Source organism: Streptopelia decaocto, assembly GCF_964273445.1.
Source record: "Streptopelia decaocto genome assembly, chromosome: 3".
NCBI classification, from domain to species: Eukaryota; Metazoa; Chordata; class Aves; order Columbiformes; family Columbidae; genus Streptopelia; species Streptopelia decaocto.
Window position 1 is genome coordinate 41,956,468 of NC_138656.1, and position 21,781 is coordinate 41,978,248.

Here is a 21,781-nt window from a genome sequence, read left to right on the forward strand (position 1 = left end):
TGTTACTGGAATTTGATGCTGTTTCATCAAGAACAGCACATGACAAACACAGAGGTTGCAAAGAATAGCAACATAACTTGTTGCTAATAACTTTTTTCTGATGTTAATTCTTGGCGTAACTGATAATTAGACAAAGTAATGTACAAGATCTAGGGAAATGGTACTGACACTGAGCTGTTAAAGAACTTTAGTGGGACTTTTGACTGAGCAAGCTGACCATGTAGCAAGCAAGATACTATTAGGAGACAATAGAACAGCTTCAAAATTAGAAGCTATCGTCATTAAATGTTGCCAGAAATGTTCTAAAGCAAAATTAAGGTAATTGCATGTAGGTATATGAAAAACTGAATTGAATCTTCTTGGAGCAGCTGTTCCTATTGTGGAGGGGTAGAAGGCACTCTGGCCTGTGTCTGCGATGGTCAGTGATACATTTATGATTCAGGATTTGTTTATTTTCATCTGTTATTATTCATCTGTTATTATTATTATTTCATCTGTTATTCTCTCTATTATTACAAAGCCTATAGCGCCAATCCAGGACAAATTCCAAGAATAAAGTTTAGCATGAATACTCAGCACAGAAAACTGCACTGTACAAGGAAACTGGAGGCCCACCTCTTCTGAGGCACTGTAGACTTATGAAAATCACTTTGTACGACTGATGAAAAAGTCAGGGATTAGAAGGAAATAGAAGTTATTTGCTTTGCTTTATTTTGCATATAGCAATTTTCTTGCGCTGTTGGCATATTTTCATGTGGATGTGGTTTTAGTCTTTTTAGTGTTTTTATAATTGAAAATAAATCCCTTGCATTTACATAGCTATAGACTGTGAGTTATCTGTTAAACTAAACAAGCCAACTGTTCAGCAACATGTGGACTTGTATAGACATGTAAGTACTGTTTACTGGAAGCATCTACTCAATAGCTTTTTTCTTCCCAAATGTTTCTGACTCTAGTTCTCTTTCTGGATACTTCTTTGATTGAGTGGTTTATCAGGTGGTGTGAGTAGTAGTTTGCCAAATAAATTAAGGTTATTAAACAAGTGCTTGCTTCTTTTTTTTTTTTTTTTGGCTAACTTTAAGGTACATCTAAAAGATTCAGAGATTCTCTTCAAATTCCTTTCAATTTTATGGACCTACAGTTATAACCTTTCAAATCACCTGAACTGTGAAGTCAATGCAATGTTACAGACTCAGGCTCTATATATTGGCTGTACACTGCTTGAATCACAGACATATCAAAAAAAGAAAGAGCTGCTATCACCCTCATCTCCAGGTAAAGCAAAAATAGTACCTATCTCTCATCTTAAGACTTAGTCATAGTATTTTTAGATTTTGTGCAATTTTATTATATTTTATACCATGAAGGGTATCTATAGTTATTTATGTTCAGCTGCAGTAGGCTGAGACAACTCTCTTTCTTGCTCATTACTCGCCTGAGCTTAAGAAACTTCTTTATTAATCTTAGAAGTATTAAAGAAACATTCTACTATGCTGAAGAAGTCAGTTACAGCACCTTACTTTCTGTGCAGTATAAGGATGTGGCAGTCAGTAGCAATATATGAGTTCTCTGAGCTTCAACACAAACGTGAGGACTGTGATGAAGAAATTCAGAGCCACGGATCTGTGAGATTCATGTTGGTTTTGTGTAGTCTAGAGGTTTATAGTGAAAAGAGATCACTTTTTAATTCCAAAGTCCTCTTCAGGGATGGATACAGTAAAATTCTGACCACTCACTTTATTGTATTGTCTTTTCCTCCTTCCTTCGTTCCTTCTCTTGCTCTTTTTGCAGTGCTGATATCTTTGCTAATTAACTTGGGTAGTCCTGTGAGTGAAGTTCGAAGGGCTGCTCTCAACTGCCTCTGTTCCTTGAGAGGGATAAAGGAGTCTCTGTTGCATCCTGTTCTTCAGCATTTGGAGCAAAAGACAGAAGAGATCATATCTGACCCTACATACATAACACAGGTATTTCTGTTGCTAAGGCGTACATTAATACAAGTTTTGTCTGCTGCTGTGAGCTCCTGTCTTTTCTAAAAGAAATCAAGTTAGCTGTGCTATAGTAGACTGATATTTTAATATTTTTAAAGGACTATAAAAACATTCAAGTGATGTATTATATACAGAGAAATGAGAATATCAGTCAAATAAGAGGTATTAACTTGTGGTTTATTTTTAGATGAAGAATTCTGTTTTTATCTAGATCGCATTATTGTTATGAAAGCATTAAATATTGTCTTAAGGCATTCTTGTTGCAGAGAAATAACTTAATTTTCACTTTGTTAATGAAATAGATTATGGAAACACTATTTGAGGAGCTTGAGACACAACCAAAACAGAAATCCCATAAGAAAAAATTGTTGGAAGCTTTGGAAAGCATAATTGATTGTGTACAGAATCCTATTTTCCCATCATATATTGCAAGAAACTTAATGAAAATTCTTCATAAAGTCCACGGTGAGGTAAGTGCCACCTTTCCAGTTGTTTTATAGGTTCTGCACTAGATTGAAATTCTGAAGTCAAATTTCATTTAGTAATAATGCTGTTAAATAACTTCATAATGTATTAGACTATTAGGCATTAAGCTGACACCTCTAATAATATGGAGTAATGCTGCAAAGTATGATTTAATGAAACAAAATACTTGCATGCTCTATCCAGGAATGTAAGGGCTGTGGAATTTTGCACTTGTGTTCTTAAGGAAACTCCCTTGATGCTACTGAAAAACACTGTTTCAGAAGATTGTTCCAGAAGAAACCTTGGTTAGGTATCAGTGAATATAGAGCTTTCTGTACACAATTGTAATGTACTAGGTAGTGGTATCAATTGTATTTGCATGTATTAACTTCCTCTTACCTAGTACATTCAGAATTCTCAAAGTGCTGGAAATACAGGAGTTCATTGTTCAAAAAATGAATGATATTATGAATTTTTATGCTTTGTTCAGTTGTATCTCTTGAAAAGTTTGTGAACCTCATAGAAGATGAGCATTCTTGCCACACATTTGGGTTTAGGAGGAGACAGCAGTCATAAATCGGTGAAAAAAAATTGCCCTGTTTCTGTACTTTAAAAATATGAACTACTACTCTGCAAGGGAGAATAGCAAAGTAGCAGATGAACATGTACTCATGGTAATCTCACAGTAAGTCTTGTATTTTTCCTCTTGAATAGCTGTTACATAAAATAGTGTATGCAGTGTGTTGACAGAGAGGGGATGTTGCAGTAAAATGAAGCTGTGCTATTTTCTTAAAATGACAATGAATAACAACTTCTGTTGTCCTCTGTTTGCAGATGATTCTTTCTCACCTCTTGCCTGCACTCGACCGGTTGCTGGAGAAGGTCTTTAAGAAACCTGAGGCAATGTTGAAAGATGAAGTTGTGCTCCTGCATCTCATCCTTGGAAAGTTTAATGAATATTCAGCAGCCCTCTTGTGCAAGAATCAGCAGAGTCTGGATTTATTTATCAAAAGTCTGCATGCTGCCAATAAAATCTATGAAGAAATCCCACCTTTTCAGATCACAGCACTTGGGCAGGTATGGCTTTATGAAAGACTTTATTTTTATGCTTAAAACAAATAGCAGTGTTTAGGATTGGATTTACAAGGACTTTGTCGGAGAGTCCATAGCTTTTGACTTGCCTTTCTTTTAGTACCAGCTTTCAAGGTCTCCATAGTGTCTTTGAAACAGGCTGCAAAACTTTCTCTCTTAAATTTACCAGGAGAAATTGCTGCTTGCTTCATTTTTGCATTTTGACAAGGACAGCATAGGAATATCGTTGTATTTGCATGCAGATGAATGCCTGCAGATACTACTGTTCCACTGTCCTTCAGATTTTGTCAATCAGGCAGAAGCTTTACTTCATTTTTCTTCTGAGGAAAAACTGTCAAGAAAACACAGTAAGTGAGAAATAGCCTCATTTGAAAGAGGCTACAAATTCAGGCCTTCTATTAGCCATATGTTAGCGTATACTTACCAAAAGCTGGCAACAGCAAGTTTGTTCCCCCCACCAGGCAAGCTGTGTGAAAAATTACAGGGCTTGGTATGTCTGGTGGATATATTTCACAAGTATGTGCTTTGCATCAAAGGATTCCTGGATATATACAAATACATAGTAAATATGCGAATTTTTACAATATTTGTTCATGCTGTCACGTACGTGTGATTGGGTGTGTCATACATAATCTAAAATACCTAGGTTCCATAACTTGTGATTTTGTTACCCTCTTACAATAAATCTCTCTGCATCCTTTTTTTCTTTTTCCTTTTTGTAGATTACTAAACCGTTCTTTGCAGCTTTGTCAGATGGGATGGTGCAACAGAAGCTTTTAAAAGTACTGTTTGACTTACTGTTAAACTGTAAGAACCCGCTTTGTGCCCAGACAATTAGCAGTGTCTTTAAAGGGGTAAGTGGCAAACTCCAGAACACAGAAGTATGTTCAAACTTGATGTGATGGTTCTATGGTTCTACATTAAGTAACAGTCGCTGTTTATATAATTCATAGCATGAAAGGCATCAGAAACTATTTGTCACATTATATAATTGTGTTAATGGCATGAAAAGTTTGTGAAATGAGCAATTTTAGAAGGTATTTCTTTAAAAGCCATGCATCAGTCATTTACTATACTATATAAATTAATTCAGCAGAAGTCACTTCTTTCAGCAGCACTGATTTTCACTTTCTGGGTAAAAACTGCTTTTGTACTGTTACTAGGAAACTTGTCCCAAAATTCATTCATTGTAACTTTCATATAGCAATTTATTATGTTACATGGATTTGTAATCACTCCTTCATTTTATTTAATATGAGAACTACAAGTAGAACAGGCATTCAGAGACTGTGGTGATATGACTTGAAAATGTGGAATATATACTCATATGTGCATGAAGGGGGTGTGGTTAAAAAAAAAAGGAGGGGGCATAGATGGGTGGTATGACACGTCATTGATTGATACTTGCATCATTGTGCTTTGTCTCAGATTTCAGTGTGTGCTGAGCAGATCGTCACAGAACTGGAGCCTCCTGAGAAAACCAAAAGTCTGGCCACTGTTCAGCAAACTAGAAGGCAGAAAATGCAGCAACAGAGGTAAAATAACTAGAAGTCCAAAAATATTATCTGTACAGTTTGGAAATGCCACTTGTTTTACTACATTTCATAGTTTCTATTGAAAGCATAAGCTTCCTTTCCCCTGCGCAGTAAAATAACTCTGAGCTACTTTTGGTAGGAGGAAACCAACCAATGTTGCTGTTTGAGAACCAATGGAAGCATAGTAAAAATTAAAAAAAAAAAAAAATCCATTCCCAGTACTTTTAATGTTGGCATTTGCTCTTGTAGAATCTGCCTTGACCCAGTTGAATAAGATTCAGTTTTGTAGGTATTAAACTTGGTTGGTAATAAAGATGTATGGACAAATTATATATGCCTAAGATGAGCCTAAAGATGCTCGTCAAAATGTTCTGTTGACTGAAAGATGGTATTTTCTTTCAGTTAAAATGTTAGTAATTAATTTGTAGATCTCTTCATCTTATTTCTTCTCTCCATTCTCATAACGAAAGAGCTATTTTATCTGCCGTACTTAAACTCTCTTTAAGCATCAGCTCTCAGACGCTGTTGGAACAGGATATTGAGTTGGTTTTCTTTGTTTGACATAGATGTTCTTATATTCTCATTTTCCTTCACTTGACCTTTTTAACACTCATCTGTAAACAGCGTCTGTCAGAGTTGTAAGCACAAACGCTTGCAAACACACCCATCACCTGCATAGTCAGTGGCTGGACAACAGGTAGTTGTGAAGATGCAGGTTTCCAAAATGGCAAGCAGAGCAGCATTTGGACAGTTATTTGGTAATAGGTTTGAGTTTTTTTCCACAGAAGTCTGCTGCATTTTGTAGAATTTTGTACACACAGGAGACAAACTATACTTGTTTTGTAAAGTTTGGTCTGGATTTTCTGTCGATGGTTTAAAATGTGTTATTGCTTCAATCAAAATCCCCACACATTGCCACCTCTCCCAGGAGGAGCCATAAAGGATATTACTGTGTGAAAGAAAGTTTGGTGTTTTTTTTAACTTATGTGTGTGTTTGTTCCTTGAAATACTGTACTATTCTCTTTGCAGATGTATATCTTGACTGTTTGTCTTACCTTTTCAGAAAGCCTCAAGATGCAGAACTGGCACCAGAAACAAGCCACTTCAGCTGGCAGAGGGTTATGCTTATTCTGGAATTACTGCAGCATAAGAAGAAGCTTAGACGCCCACAGGCGTTGGTACCTGCACTTTTTAACCTGCTGAGCCGGTAATTGTGCTTCCATAACACAGGGGTCCTTGAGCTTTCTCTTCTGCAGCAGACACTGTAAAGCATTAATATATGAGCTACTTTCTCTCTGCTTTGTTGCCATGTTTTGTAGCTTGCTTTTTCACTTCTTTTAGGTAAATCAGATGAAGGGAATTGGAAGAGGTTTTTTTTCCTTATAAATGATGTCATGGGCTTTTTAAGATGGTTACCTGATGCATAGCTTCTTATGTGCTAAAACTGGCACAATTGACAGGACTTGTGTCTTTTGCAGAGATGTCATAATAATACCCTAAGCTTTAAAATTCCTCCCAAAACATTGTGGAGCAGCCTTCATCCAGTGCAGCCTAAGTAAACCATTGCTTTTCCTGCCAGCCCTATCTCCAGGCACTTAGCAAAGTTTATGTATAGATTAGATATTTATCTTTTTTTTCTTACAACTTGCCTTTACATAGACTGGCAGTCCTATTTCAGGTAATCCTCTTATACTCCTGACAGTGCTTTGATAAATGTCTTTTATTAGACCAGCTGATGTATTTGAAAACGAAAACGAAGAGACACTTATTGGCAAATGCTCTTTAGAAGACTCAATGTAGATATTCCATGGAATGAAGATTGCAATTTCTTATTTGTATCTAAATATGCAGTTTGGTCACTTATTTTTCTGTCTCCTTTTATAATGCCTTTTTTTTTTTCCCCGAATGTATAGGTGTCTGGAACCTATGGCATCAGAAGAGGAAAATATGGAATATACAAAGCAGCTAATCCTCAGCTGCCTGCTAAATATCTGTCAGAAATTGTCTTCAGGTGGTAGCAAAATCCCAGCAGGTAAAAATTGCCAGACCTGTTTCTCAGAACTTCTCCAGTACAGCATTAAAACAACGGCCTCTAACGTTTTCCTTCTCTGAGTCTATGCTGTATTGTTGAGGCGGAATAGGCTCCTTTACAGGGTATACAAATTTGCTTTCTTAATCATTTTTTGTATACCCTTAGGTATAGTCTGCAAATTGAAACTAGCGCTTGAGTGTTCTGTTTTTATTCTTACATCGTTGGCCATTAAAGTGTTAATGAGTGAATATTTTTTACTTGCAGATATCATTGACAAAGAAAAATTCAACGTGGAATTGATAGTTCAGTGCATCAGGATATCTAAAATGCCCCAGACACACCACCATGCACTGCTTCTCCTTGGCGCTGTTGCTGTCATGTTTCCTGTAAGTAGTACGTGGAATTTATGTGTCGGCTCTTTCCTTCAGACTCCAAATACTGGGAAGAGTGAAGAACATGCAGAGCTGTTCTATGGGGAGAAACTTTCTGAAAGGCACAAGACAAAATTTACAGCTTCCCTGCTCTTTTAGGGCTTTCTATTACGTTTTACTTGAAAACAAACCTCTGCCTCAATGCTTTGGTCACTAGTAATTTGTGACTCTCAGTGAAGCCCATTAGAAATGCAAGAAGCTTTCTGACCACAGCCCTGCCTCACCTTCTGGCTGTGGTCAAAGTTCTGGTGCACTCTTTCTTCTTTCTCCTGCTTTTTTATATACAAGAGAGAAAACATCTAGTCTCATAGCACATGGATTCTTACAAGTTCCTGTCTCATACAACACTGAGAAATGTAGTTGCAATTGATGATAAAACCAAGTTTCCCTGATTTTAATTGAGAAACAGGTTGTTTCTTCTATGGATGGAAATGGGACCGTACAATCACTCTTCTAAGTAAGATTTGCTTTGCTTTGAAACTGTAAAAGCAGCAAAATATATCTAGATGTATCAAACTCAGTTTGCAGCTTTATTTTTACTTTCTCCACATATCTGGAAATACGACGTTCTCCCAAAAGGCAAAACTGGAAAGTTTTTGACAAACTTGTGGAGGGTTTGGCCTTTTTATCGTTGGGGTTATTTTTCTTTGTCACCATCTTACTGCCATCACTTGCTATAGGACCGAGCTTTTATTCTACACTAATATTGGCTCTTACAAGATTTTCAGGGTCAGAATACAAGGAAATACTTTGTGTGAGTCTCCTTTCTGTTAAATCTAAAACACTCATTCAGTAAAACTGAATGAAAAATGTACCCATACCTTCTCGTTCTAAGTTCTGGCAAAATCTAGGAAACTAGCTCTTGAGCTAGGTAAGACATCTAAACCAACTCTCTTAAAATCAATTACAGTGATTACAATCTCACAAAAAAAAAGCCAAAAAGTAAAATGAGCATGATTGCTTTCTATTGTATAACTGTAGATACTGCAGATGTTTTACAAATATAAGAAGTTTGGGTAGGAAAGATACTGAAAATCACTGGAATCTGTGTGCCATGGTCATATTTGTGCTTCTGCAAATCTCCCTGTAGCTGACTTGACTTGTCATTCTACCATGGCACTGAGTTGAAGAGTAACAGAATAAGCTCTCGATTCCTACTCTTTAGTTACTTGCTTATAAGTATATCTTGGTTTCTGTAACAATCAGATAGTAAGTAGTTTAAAGGGACACTATACATCTAAAATTAGTTAGTGGAGATTTTGGAAGATACTAGTGATTCCCATTTTCTTTTATAGGAATCTGGAGGTATAATATGTAGAGCAACACAGTTCAAAAAGCAAACTAATCTCATCTATCTTCTTTTCCAGGATAAAGTTCTCCACAACATTATGCCCATCTTTACATTCATGGGAGCAAATGTCTTGCGTCTGGATGATACTTACACATTCCAAGTAATTAATAAGACAGTGCAGATGGTTATTCCTGCTCTTATACAGGTAAATTTATCTACTTAATGAAAAGGAATAGGAAAAAAGTGAACAATAATATTATTAATTAAACAGAGCAAATGGTTTAGAGTATCAGTGGTAGAATGAGTTGTAGCCTGTTCTAGGGTTATTTTTAGATAGATATTAAATTATATGTAAGAAATGTTTTGACTACTCATCATCTGACAACTCTTGAGTTCATCACACTACTGGTTCTTTTTAATTGTATGAGCTCCTGCACTTTATAAACGGTTTAGCCAAAACAATATATAATTGTACCTGAGGATGACCTGAAACATACTTTAACTATTTCATCATAAAAACAGCAGGGAAGTTCAGTAGAGGAACCAGTGGAAATAAGGTTATTAATCCTATAATAATATGTCATGGTCATATCAATAGTAGTCATGGTCTGAAAGAAGTGTAAAGGTCAAATATTTGACAAATGCTTTTATTTTTCCGGCTGGTGTTTGTGGGGGTTTCTTGTTTTTGTCTGGGCATCTTAGGTAAACAATTGTAAACCAAACTGAAAATGCATCCTTGTTTTTCAAAGGGGACATTTTTTCTTCAGTCAGATTTCACTTGCATGTGATAAATCTTTATTCTAGAGTCATTCATAGATTTAAACATTAAAAATGCCATATAAATTTATTATGTAAAAATGAATTGGAAAGAAAAAATTGTTCTTCTAACAATGGGCTGAGCATCTCCTGGTGTATTTTTTAATGATAGGTATACACATTTTGTATCCTCTTGCAGATCTCTGTTAGAGAAATCAAGTTGCCGTCTCTTTTTTTTTTATAGTTTATTTTTTTATCTATGTACTTTCATAGCAGCCATTACAAGTTTCTGTGACAATTATTGGCACAAACAATTGTTACATGTGGGGAGAGTCTAATGTAGCCTGCTTGTATTGTTTTTGCTAGGCCTTTGAATCCAAGACCCTAATTATCAGGCTTATAGGCAAAGTTTTCAGGAAGGACGTGGCATTGCTTTCCCTTGGAAACACCTGCTTGTTTCAGTTGATGCCAAGTAACTTTTATGTTTTCCTTTTTAAAAATTAGTTTTATTTGAAGCATCTTCCTTAACCACTGAAAAGGAAGAGTGTGATTGAAAATTGTTTATTTTGGAGCACTCATATTTTCCTTTTGGTAATGCTGTTATGAGGCACGTAGTATTTACAAGGAATACCTAGTCCCTGTCTGCGATCATCTGTTTGAGCTGCTGTCCGTCTTTGTCCGTAGGCTGAGGACAGTGATTTGTCAGAGTCATCGGGAAGCGTGGAGGAGGTGGTGATAAAGATCATCCGCGTGTTTGTGGATGCCTTGCCCCACGTGCCGGAGCACCGGCGCCTGCCCATCCTGACGCAGCTGATCACCACGGTGGGAGGAGACAAGTTCCTCTGGGTTCTGCTGGTGCTGCTCTTCGAGCAGTATGTGACCAAAACTGTGACTGCGACATCAAGCACAGACAAGGTGGGAAGATAAGCGGGGTTGATGTTTTCCTCAAGAGAGTGATCTCCTCCTTTCTTTCATGGTGCCTTTAAGAAGGTGCAAGATAAGCCTCGTGGTTGTACTAAAATAAGCGGTGAGCTCTGACCTGATGGTGATGTCTACTACAATTTGTATTGCAGATACAAAAGCATTTTGTCCCAGGGCCTGAACAATAAATCAGATCATATTGTACAGCAATCCTTGACAGAAGATCTGATAATCTAATCTAAACTTTATGTTTCAATATTTTCAAAATTGTTTTTTTAAATTTATTTATTTATTTATTATACTCCAAAAACACAAACTGTGTTTGTGAAATGTGATACTGATCTTTCTGTACAGACCAAGATAAATCATATTATGTTTTTGTGTAGGCAGGCCTTCAGGTTAGGTGAAAACATTGTTTATGGGGAAAACTAAAAGAATTATTAAAGGAACATTGATGAGAAGATACAGTCTTTGCTGTAACAACTTGATCTCTTTCTGTGCCCTCTGGAACTATGTTCTCTTCAAGAAGTTGCTGCTGTTACTCTTGGTGTTAATCCTGGCAGTATCTAGCCCACCATGGCAGTTTTAGAAACTCCCTGAGGAGATTTTGAGTCTTTTAATCATTATTAGTTATATTTTTTAAATTCTTTAAATATTTCTTTTTCTTTCTAAACCATAAACAGGATGCTGTTCTGGAAGCAGACACTGAATTTTGGATTTCCATCTGTTGCGAATTTAATGTACGTTCTCAGTTCCAGAGCATGATGAAAATAATCCAGTACTTGACAGAGCTGCCAGAGAACAAAGAAGGTAACCACAAAGCAGAGCCAGCAAACACATGTAAACCTTCTTATTACTCCTCTAGACAGAAGACTAAGTCATACAGAATTACTCTAATAACAACTTATTTTTAAAAAAATAATTTCTTTCATAAAATGGCTAAGATACCTGATTACTTTTTTTTTCATCCTTTTAATTACAGATTAATTTGAGCACTTAGAATCAAAGGGTAGTCCTCATTTAGAAGGTACAGTACATCATTTAGTTAAAATAAAAAGCTGTTATTCATAGCAGACAAGATCACAGGGCCCACCAGCCATTTTGGGGTTTTTTTTAAGGTTTCATTTCTTTCTACTCCAATATAGTGGAGCAATAATGAAACGACGTTTTAATACTTTTCCAGTCTGTTATTTCAGAGAGCATTGGGGAAGGTGGGTGAGGGTTGTTTGTTTGTGTTTAAGGAAGGACTTGGCATATTTGTTGTTTGAATACATGTTCTCAGCCAGGAAGGATCAGGTAATGGCACTGAAAGTAGTTTTCCCAGATCTGTCACACACAGAAGTCTCTTGTGTTTTGTAGCCAGTGTGCCACAGCTTTCGCCCCAAGAAAAAAGAAGGTTCTTCCTGTAAAAATGATCAGATGGAAAGGTAGTGAAATGGCACTGCTTCTTTTGAGGCTGTTGAAATGAAAAATTTATCTCCCGTGGTATTTCAGAGGATCTTTTTTGAAACTTTGACATGATTTTGGATACCGCAGAATGGCTATCCTTGATAGGCACCTGACTGTAATTTTGTATCTGTAATCAGAAATCAAATGTCTTTTTTCTGTTGGCTGCAAATTTGTTTTTTCAATGTTTTCAACAGATGATTCTGGGCCAAAAATGTCAAGAACACACAAGACAAAGCTAAAAAATCAGGATGGGCAGCTCTTCAATGTGGAGTCGCATTCAGACAAACAACTTCGGCATTTCAAATTCTTGTCAGTCTCTTTCATGTCACAACTTTTATCCTCTCAGAGTTTTGTGAAAAAGGTAATAATGGCAGATTGCTTTTAAACTGATCACATTAAGTAATTGTGCCATACTTTAATAGACGAAGTTTAATTTGCTTTTCAGTATGGCTTTATGTTCAAAGGGGATTAAAGAATACTCTCTCCACTGTGTCTTGCTGACGCTTCTATTGACACAGTTACGAAACTTCTCGGTAACGTTAATTATTTTTTAATAAAGCCTTTCCAGATAGACTCAAGTTTGATGAACAAGTAACAAAGTGAAATTCTGATCCCTGTGGGAATCCACTGGGATTTTGGGATATAATATTTTGGGATATAATCTCCACAGGGTTTTTGGAGTCTGGGATTTCACGTGCGGTCTGTGTAAGTGCAAGTTTAGGGTGGGTTTCATACTATTAGCTCTAGAAAGACAAAATAAATGGTACAAATCTTGGGCTGTAACTCTAGCTGGAAGTAGTTCTCAGTGTTTCAAATGAACATCATACACCAGCATGAAATGTATTTGCTACTGTGACTCTATTACCCAAGACGCTCAGATTTTCTTGTAGAACGATGGCTTAAGTGCAAATGTGGGGAATTCCTAATTACCATGTTAGTGGAGATTTCATTCAGAACAAACTAATTTGCATATACTGGGATAACTTAATGTGGGGATGTAATTTTCACACCTCATGTTTTCATTCTTCCTTTTTAAACCAGATAGTTGAATGTGAAGAAACAGAAGAGCTGCAGAAGTTAGAACAGAGGTATGCTTTACATCTGCTCCGCTCCTCCTATTGATCGCTTTTACTGCAACCTGGCAATATTTTTTAAACGTATATTAGAACTTTTTTTTTCCCCTAAGGACACTTATAACATTGTTGGCAACAACAAGCAGTATACGAGTTACTTGGGTTTTGTTGGTTTTTGTTGTTGTTTTTTAATACGAGGTGAAGTTCTTTATTTCTGAAAGATTACCCCGTATTCACTGTTCTCTATTTCTGATAGTGGTCACTTACATACTTGGCCATAACTATTATGCTGTTGATGATGGAGTCTCTAAAAGAATTCCGGGTTTTTAGCAAAACGTATCACTTCATTTGTAGGAAAAAAAAAAAATACCATTATTTACAGGTGCTCCTGTGTTGGTGTAAGAAAATTACCAGTAATCACAGATCACAATTGTAGTCATTTGCTATAATAGCCAGTGATGCAGAATTGAGGGTTTCTTTTGCAGAGGCTTAACTTTTATGTTTGTTCTAAGTGAAAAAGGGTGTAGGATTTATTCTAAATGCTGTATACCTTAAATGCTCATTTTTAAATATCTATTTGTTCCCAGCTATTTTTTTGTTTTGAAGGAGAATTCTTAAGTAGAACTACTGTTGCATGTAGATGCTTATCTGGGGGTACCAGGTAGAGTTGCCTAATATGTATATGATTTTCCTTATTGCCATAGCTTTTTGTTAACATGTAAATGTGATCTCGTAGTCTCTCCATTTGGTGTTGCATTTTCCTTTATTGTTGCTGGTTTGTGAAATTTTATGCTTTCCAGTAATAAAGTCAACTTCTTTAATGTCCTTGTTAGTTACTAAAAGATGCTTCCTTTCCATCTAGGCTATTAGAAGAAGTTCTTCACTATATAAACACCGTGGCATCTTCAGTGGAAGGAAATGTGGACAAGCCAACAGCCAAATTTTGGAGGGTTCTGCTTAACAAGTCCTATGATATGCTGGATAAAGTATGTCTCGTTAGCCCTCATGTTAGCAGTGGGACATTTCCAGTTTTGCTTGTTAATATGATTATAACCTTTGTAGGATTTCTTGTTGGATTGGTACTAACCTTTATTGGAGGGTCTGCAACCTGGTGCATCGTTGTTTAAATTTATCTAACAAATTTAATAACTACAGCTAACAGATTAGACAGAACAACCAGAAAAAAAACAAATCAGGAATGTTTGTTTCCTCTAGTTAGTATTCTGCTGGCTGGAAGCAGTCGTTTCACTTTCTGTCTGGTGGAGAAGAATGGCTTTTGGCAGCCTTTCTCACTGGTAACTCATAAAATTATTTAACTAAGGCTAGTGGAACTTTAGTAAACTTGTACGTGAAATTTAAGTGGATAAAAAATCCTCATTCTTTTCTTTCTAATCTTTTTTTCTGATCAGATGTGTATTTGTAGAATTTGACTGGCTTTCTCATTGCATGCTGTTGAGCAGACATGTTTTCACGGCTTGGATTTTTTCTTTTATTTTCCACCGTGAAGCATATTCCAGTTTTCATGATGTACATGCACAGGGCACTACCAGGACTGTTTTAGGGTAAGGAGGGATTGCTCACCAATGTAGACAAAAGGAATTGCTGAGGAAAGCTCAGAGGTAGTGGATCTTGGCTGGTTAGCAGCCAGTGAACGTACTTCAAGTACTGTAACTAGAACCTGCTTTGTTCTTTTGCTTACCTCAGGTACAGTATTGCTAGCCTGTCCTCGCTTCTGTGATCCTGAAACCCATGTTGAGAAGTTGAAAACAAGTTTGTATGTTGCATTTGGAGGCTACTATGTCACAGTGCAGGGAAGACCATTTATGGTATTGTTTTGTTTGCGTTTCCTTGTAGGTCAATGCCTTACTGCCAACAGAAACGTTCATCCCTGTAATTAGGGGACTAATGACAAATCAGCTTCCATCGGTGAGACGTAAGGCAATGGATCTTTTAAACAATAAAGTGCAGCAGCGCACCAAGTGGCAGAAGAGCCAGGTGAGGCAAAGTGCTTAAACTTGGTTCCTTTAGCAGAAGTACTGGAGAGAGACTGAAGCAGAAGTGGTTTGCTATATGTAAAGACGTCAGGTACCAGTGCCAGTCTGGCAGGCAGCTCTTGAGCAGTGAGATGTAGGCTGCCTGCCCATAGTTACCTTGCAGGTTCTGAGTTTCTAATTGTATGTCTAACGTGTGTTCTCTTGTCCTCTTAGATCCTGCAGCTCTTAGAGCTCATTCCTGAGCTCATTGCTATTGTGCAGTGTAAAAGAAAGGAGGAAGAGGAGGAGCAAGCCATCAACAGGCAGACAGCTTTGTTCAGCCTCAAGCTGCTCTGCAAAGGTTTTGGCACAGAAAATCCATTGCTGTTTGTACCTGTTCTGAAAACTGCCATTGAGCTAATTTCTTCAGAGAAGGAGGAAAAGAATGTGATGGGAAGTGCTCTGCTGTGTATAGCTGAGGTCACCTGTACACTGAAAGCCCAAGCAATACCTCAGCTTCCAAGGTATTGTTTGGTTCTTTTGAACAGACGCAACTGCAGCAGGAATTAGTTGTACTAAAATGATGACTGAAGGAATGCTGCTGAAGGCCAAGTGGCAGTCTGCCCATGTGTGTGTTTTGTGTCGATAAGAATAAGGGTATTTGTAGTGCTCTTGAAGGTGCTTCTTGGTTGTAGAACTAAGAAGCTAGTGGGGAAATTGTAGGAGTTTTATAATCAGTAGAGTTCCTTACGGAGAGGCAGTCTTCATGGCTTTGGAAAAGATAGCCCATACTCTGTATGGACAGATTGCATTTGAAAATAGGAGGACCAGTACAGTTGGAAACCTTGCATGTTACATTATTTTATTCTCCCTGTTCGTGAAGAATTCAAGCATATAACTTGTTGCTTTATAGGCTGTTTTATCTCATTACAAATATAAATTCCTTATTGTCATTAAACTAAAGGTGGGGCTCTGAGCAACCTGATCTAGTGAAAGATGTCCCTGCTTATGGCACGGGGGGTTGGACTTGATGATTTTTAAAGATCCCTTGTGACCCAAACCAGTCTGTGATTCTAAACCTAGTATCCTTCCTTAGCTTCAAACAAATGAACCACAGCAGAAGAGCCCAGAATCCTGAGTTTTCTCAGATACGTTACAATTCATGCGAAAATTGTCCCTGCAGGCTTAACAGATAGATCTTATGTGATTGGAAATGTGCCTCCAAATTTTCATTGGTTTCACCTTCCTGTATTTATGGTTGTTTTTTCACAGGCTGATGCCAGCACTGTTGAAGACTTTAAAAAATAAGAAGGAGCTGGTCTCCAATGAGATTTACTTGTTGAGCGCTATCACTGCTCTGCTGAAGGTTGCAGAAACGTTACCACACTTCCTTAGTCCTTATCTTTTGGATTGCTTGCTGCAGGTGAGCCATCTGACTCCTACAGATACGTCAAGGGAGACAGGATCTGCCCAGTTACTAGAAGAAGCTACAGAAATTATGTTTCTCTCTCAAACTGAAGGAGAAGTGTCTGCCAACTATGTGGAAGGTCATAATGTATTATTCTTCTCCTCATATTTATTTGCAGATAGCTAAGATACAGAATGTGTCTCCTGCTCCTCCCTCTGGTAGGCTGTAGTTTGCCTCTTTGGAAAGAGAGATGAATCCTGAAGGATTGTTCTGTAATATCCATGATCTGCTAAAATGTGTAACTAACAGCTCTAGCGGGGTAATTCTGACCCTCTGCTGCTGACATGCGTATTTTTTCAGTGTTTGTCTTTCTGAGGAAAGTGAAGCTCTGCACACATTCATCCTAATGTAAGGTGTTCCAAGTGGTGCGAACAGCAAAATTGCCATCTAACCCTTGCAACAGACAACTACTGCAAAATATGTTCCTGAGTTGTTTTAAGTATGCCTGACTTTTTTTGGATTTCCTGATAGGTTGTCCGCTTGGAAAAGATTGTGGTCAAGTTTGGTCCTTCTTCCCAGATAAGTTTGCGTGTAACATCATTGAAAACTATCCTAGCTACAAGACTTGCTCCTCGAATACTCTTGCCTGCACTTACAAAGTGTTACAGTGAAGTGGCAAATACCCGGAAGGTAAGGATCTTTTTCCTTCTTGTAATTAAAAAGGAAAGAAAGACAGAGAAAAAGAGAGAAAGAAAAAGAAACAAGCAGTGTGAAATGCAGTTCAGCTGTCCCAGCTCTGTCCCCTCCCAAGCTCTCGTCCACCACCAGCCCATTTGCTGGGGCAGCAGGCTGAGAAACAAAGTCTTAACTCTGTGCAAACACTGTTCAGTAATACCTGAAAGACCGGTGTGTTACCACTGTTGTTTTGGTCACAAATCTAAAACACAGCACCGTATGAACTACTATGAAGAAAACTCCATCCCAGCCAAACCCAGCACAGTCTTCATATATCTCTGTTTTCTTTTTCTACTGCAATGGTGGTTCAGGAAAGTTAGACCTGGGAGAAATGTGCCAATTTAATGTATTTAGCGTGTTAGATGACAAATGCTGGAGAGATCATCCCATTCATAAAGGCCTTGATTTATCTGCTAGGAACTTGAGTCATCATTTTCATCTAGGCTTTGCTCCTGTCTCACAGGTGTAAACCTTTCAGACTTAATCCTGCTAACTTAAACTCCCAAGAAGTACAGGAAGTAGTTTATTTATTTTATTGACAGTATTTTAATGAGTAAATGTGTGAAATGCAAAAATCCAATTTCCTTGTTATGCTTGTGTCAGTATCACAGTTGCCTTCACATTGCTTTGCTTTTGTTTTGGCAGAACTGCCTGGGTCCCCTTATGAACATTTTGAAGGAGCACATTGTTGGTATGGAGAAGGAGCACCTGATCTCCCATCAGTCTGAGCTGACGGCATTTTTCATGAAAGCCCTGGACTTCCGAGCAGAGCATGCGCAGGTGCCTTTTTTAGGGGGATGAACAGAGGCAGCTCAATATCTACATGTTAATTCTGTTTGCTTTTGAAAAAAATATTAGTAGTTTCCATTCCATATGTGCTCTGAAATTCTGTGTGTCGAATATTCCGATGTGTGTGGTAGAAAACATTGTGGTTAGGGATTTAGTCTGAAACAGACAAGATTAAAATGTGCTTTGAAAGCTCAAATTCTTACATTTCTGACTTGGAGTTATGTTTTCTATTTCGCTAGGATGATTTGGAGGAAGTTGGTAAGACAGAGGCTTACGTTATTGATTGTCTAATAAGTATGGTTATGAAACTTTCTGAGGCTTCTTTCAGACCCCTCTTCTTCAAGGTAGGAAGTTTAAATAAAATTAATTTGCATCACCTTATTTGTATTTTCCAGTGCACAGACACAGGAAAGAGCTAATCTGCCTTTCACTTTCAGCTCTTTGATTGGTCCAAAACAGAGTCTACCCTAAAAGACAGACTGCTGACATTCCACCGACTAGCAGATTGCATTGCAGACAAGCTCAAGGGGCTCTTCACCCTGTTTGCTGGTCATTTAGTGAAGCCATTTGCAGAGACGCTGAACCAGGTCAACATTGCTAAAACTGGTAAGTTTTCAGTTCCTAGCCGCAGAGGGGCATTGTCAGGCTGACTCTAGTCGCTGAAAAAGGTTAATTATAACTGCAGAAAGTTTAATTTTGTAGGATTTACTTCACAGCACATACCTCTCATTTCTCTCTTCTTTCTCTCATAAATAAGACATCTTTCTTATTCTGATGGAAGTAAAAGTAATTTTTCATCCATTGGCTTTGAGCTGTCAGTACAAAGTTGAGACCACATGAAAATTTTCAGTGTCAGGCCCAGTGAGTTCCATGAGAAGGAAATTGTATGGAAAGAGGGTGATTTGTTTCCATTTGTCTTGTTTGGTGTTTTGATTGTTGGTTGTTTTTTTTTTTTTTTTAGCCCTCTGTCATTCATCAACTTCTCTTATGTGCTACCTGGTATATTCAGACTCCTCTGATTTCTTGGCAAAAAATAAAAAATAGGTATTACTTTTTGTATGGGAAGCTGTTTGACCATCCCATTTGTAGTGATCTGAAAAAATTCTCCATATCCACAGGTCTGGCCAAGCACTTTTTCTATAGCCTGTGGCTGTTCTGTTTTATCCCCAGCTGCTTGTGAACAGCAGTGGCAGACCTGCTAGGGCATTAGCTAAGAGCCAGCTACATGCTGCATCTACTTTCTTGTCCCAAGGGATGAGTATGTAATTGCTATGTAGCACATCCTTTAGCCATATGCATGAAGTAACAATGTTTCTGTCTTGTGGGGAAGTTTTGTATTTTCATTTTTTAATGATTTTTTTTTCCTCCTTGATTGATGTGTAGATGAAGCTTTTTTTGACTCTGAGAACAGCACAGAAAAGAGCTGCCTGCTGTTGCAGTTCACCCTGGACTGTCTGCACAAGCTCTTCCTGTTTGACACCCAGAAGTTCCTGAGCAAGGAAAGAGCAGAAACCTTGATGATGCCTCTGGTTGATCAGGTATTGACAAACACAAAAAAACAATTCATAGCTGATATTTTTTTAATCCATCTGAAACATTTTTTTGTAACTATCAGGCCTCTATCCTCTTCCTTAACAAAAAGGGGCTACAGACTTGTCTTTGAGCTGCAGACAGTATTAACTGCTTTGCGTGAGGCTCTCAATGACTAGATTTTGTCCTCTTTCTAAAAGTGTTCATTCCATAAGGTTAGTGCATGTTGCTGAGCTCTTGCAGACCAGCGCGCTGCCACTGATGCTCTTTGATGTAACTCTTGAGTACCTGAAAGCCAAAGCTAGAAGTGCTTTTGGCTGGGTTTATCTGAGCCTGGATCTGTTTGACAAGCTTTTTACTTCCCCAGCTAGAAAATGTGCTTGGAGGAGATGAGAAGTTCCAGGAAAGAGTGACAGCACACCTGATACCCTGCATAGCTCAGTTTTCAGTAGCAACGGCAGATGATTCTCTTTGGAAACCACTGAACTACCAGATCCTGCTGAAAACAAGACACACGTCTCCTAAGGTTGGGAGCTATATCAGAATTTCCACGGGCTTTCTTTGTTGCCTTAGAAAATGGGAACAGTGCTCCAAAAGCCACAATTGGATAGCCAGGTCATTGCTAAAATACTAGCCTAAATTAAAATATCAATATTGTACTACGCTAGTCCCAAGTTCTAGAGAGATGTTTACAACATGGCCTTCTGCTTTTACTCCAAGCAGTCAATATTCCACATGTGGATGTCTTCCATGCTGTGTGATTTGGGTTTTTTTAAAGATCTGGTAGCTGTTGGAATAAGAGTTAGCCTGTTTGTGTATGAAGAAAGGGGCACTTTAGAGGGGGAACTGGAAGACAGTTATTTCTCAATCATCAGACCTCTTTGTTATGTGGAGTTTTGTCAAGACTCTCTTCTTTGACAGGTTATAGATATTTAGGGGGAGTACTTTGGTTTTCATTGTACTAAGTCTTTCTGATGCAGTGGAATAGAGTAGCATTGGAACAGGAAATTAAAGACCGTTACATTAAATAACTTCCAGCAACATACCTCCTCTTGCAACTGATTTTTCCTTTGACATCTTAATCCAGATTTTAAAATTTGAATTAGCTTAAAACTAGTTCCCTTCAAGTAGGGAAAGCTAGTTTGCAAACTTACATGGAAGGAAGCAGGAGGGCGGGCAGGGAGAGGAAACAGGGAACTATACTGTAATATTTATTTCCTTACAGAGATTATTGTTTTGGTTTAGGTCCGATTTGCTGCTCTGCTTGCTTTGCTAGAAGTTGCACAAAAACTGAAGGAGAACTACCTGGTGCTGCTACCAGAATCTATTCCATTCTTAGCTGAGCTCATGGAAGGTAATGTTCTAAAGTGGCTTCAGTGCAGGTGGACAGCTGGCCTATGACCAAAAAAGAACAAGGGCTACTTATTTCAAAGATTCAGACAGTATGATTGCTATAATTGCATCAGTCTTATGAATTGGTATATGGCAGCTTACATTCTGCAGGATGCAAACTGAAATAGATTGTATCCAACACACTTCTAAAGTTCAGTTAAATTACAGTAGTTTCTTTAGCCTGTGCACACATCCCCAGTTGTATGTTTTAGATCACTGCTACAGTTTAATTTGCCCAAGTCCTGAGTCAGTGCCAAAATATTTTTGAATAATTATCTCATACCTGGTATTTTAATTCAGTTCTAGCCTTGATGGCGATAGCTTTGTAATCACTATTCCACTTAATTCCAGCTTTATTTCTTTTTTCTAGATGAATGTGAAGAAGTTGAACAGCAGTGTCAGAAGACAATTCAAAAACTGGAAGTCATTTTGGGAGAACCGCTCCAAAGCTACTTCTAGTTTTATCCCCTTTGTTTTCAAATTTTGTCTGAATCATGTTTGTTAGCTTCACACATGCAAGTGTTACAGGCAAACTCTATTCTGATTTTTATCAGAGTTAAGATCTTAACTTTTTAATAAAATCTTTTAAGAATCTGGCTTTATAATTTCTGGATCAGCTGGGGACTTTTCATATGATTTTTCCTTAACTGCTCTTAACAGTGGGAAACTGGAACAAGCTCTAACCGAATTTTGAGAGCTGGGCACAAACAGTGTGACAACATGTGAGACTCACTGAATTCCACTGTGCTTGGGGTATGCAGTTACTGTCCCTGTGGAGGGACACTCACATTACAATGTAAGCATGGTATTCACTGGAGTACTCACATGCACTGCAATCCGGAGAAAAGGCTTTTCTGTCATTTTTAGGGAAGTAAAAAGTGAACCTGCTGAAGATACTGAAAAGGAAGTTACAAGAAGCCA

At 37.8% G+C, this 21,781-nt stretch overlaps 1 protein-coding gene across 3 annotated transcripts in view; it reads left to right on the plus strand.

The window, feature by feature from the left end:
- HEATR1 (HEAT repeat containing 1) overlaps positions 1 to 21,457 on the plus strand; it is a 37,707-nt gene extending 16,250 nt beyond the window's left edge. For all 3 annotated transcript variants that reach the window (XM_082048541.1, XM_082048542.1, XM_082048543.1), the window contains 26 exons: positions 1,083 to 1,275; positions 1,792 to 1,964; positions 2,291 to 2,458; positions 3,288 to 3,530; positions 4,268 to 4,399; positions 4,974 to 5,080; positions 6,144 to 6,287; positions 6,994 to 7,112; positions 7,377 to 7,498; positions 8,911 to 9,039; positions 10,275 to 10,505; positions 11,195 to 11,321; positions 12,155 to 12,321; positions 13,002 to 13,048; positions 13,896 to 14,019; positions 14,888 to 15,028; positions 15,241 to 15,530; positions 16,279 to 16,429; positions 16,946 to 17,104; positions 17,795 to 17,929; positions 18,178 to 18,282; positions 18,376 to 18,544; positions 19,322 to 19,476; positions 19,836 to 19,994; positions 20,714 to 20,822; positions 21,231 to 21,457. In XM_082048541.1, the coding sequence (XP_081904667.1) occupies positions 1,083 to 1,275; positions 1,792 to 1,964; positions 2,291 to 2,458; positions 3,288 to 3,530; positions 4,268 to 4,399; positions 4,974 to 5,080; positions 6,144 to 6,287; positions 6,994 to 7,112; positions 7,377 to 7,498; positions 8,911 to 9,039; positions 10,275 to 10,505; positions 11,195 to 11,321; positions 12,155 to 12,321; positions 13,002 to 13,048; positions 13,896 to 14,019; positions 14,888 to 15,028; positions 15,241 to 15,530; positions 16,279 to 16,429; positions 16,946 to 17,104; positions 17,795 to 17,929; positions 18,178 to 18,282; positions 18,376 to 18,544; positions 19,322 to 19,476; positions 19,836 to 19,994; positions 20,714 to 20,822; positions 21,231 to 21,319 (3,888 nt within the window). In that variant the 3' untranslated portion in view covers positions 21,320 to 21,457. The remainder of the gene's footprint in view (positions 1 to 1,082; positions 1,276 to 1,791; positions 1,965 to 2,290; positions 2,459 to 3,287; positions 3,531 to 4,267; positions 4,400 to 4,973; positions 5,081 to 6,143; positions 6,288 to 6,993; positions 7,113 to 7,376; positions 7,499 to 8,910; positions 9,040 to 10,274; positions 10,506 to 11,194; positions 11,322 to 12,154; positions 12,322 to 13,001; positions 13,049 to 13,895; positions 14,020 to 14,887; positions 15,029 to 15,240; positions 15,531 to 16,278; positions 16,430 to 16,945; positions 17,105 to 17,794; positions 17,930 to 18,177; positions 18,283 to 18,375; positions 18,545 to 19,321; positions 19,477 to 19,835; positions 19,995 to 20,713; positions 20,823 to 21,230) is intronic.
- Positions 21,458 to 21,781: the final 324 nt, after the last annotated feature.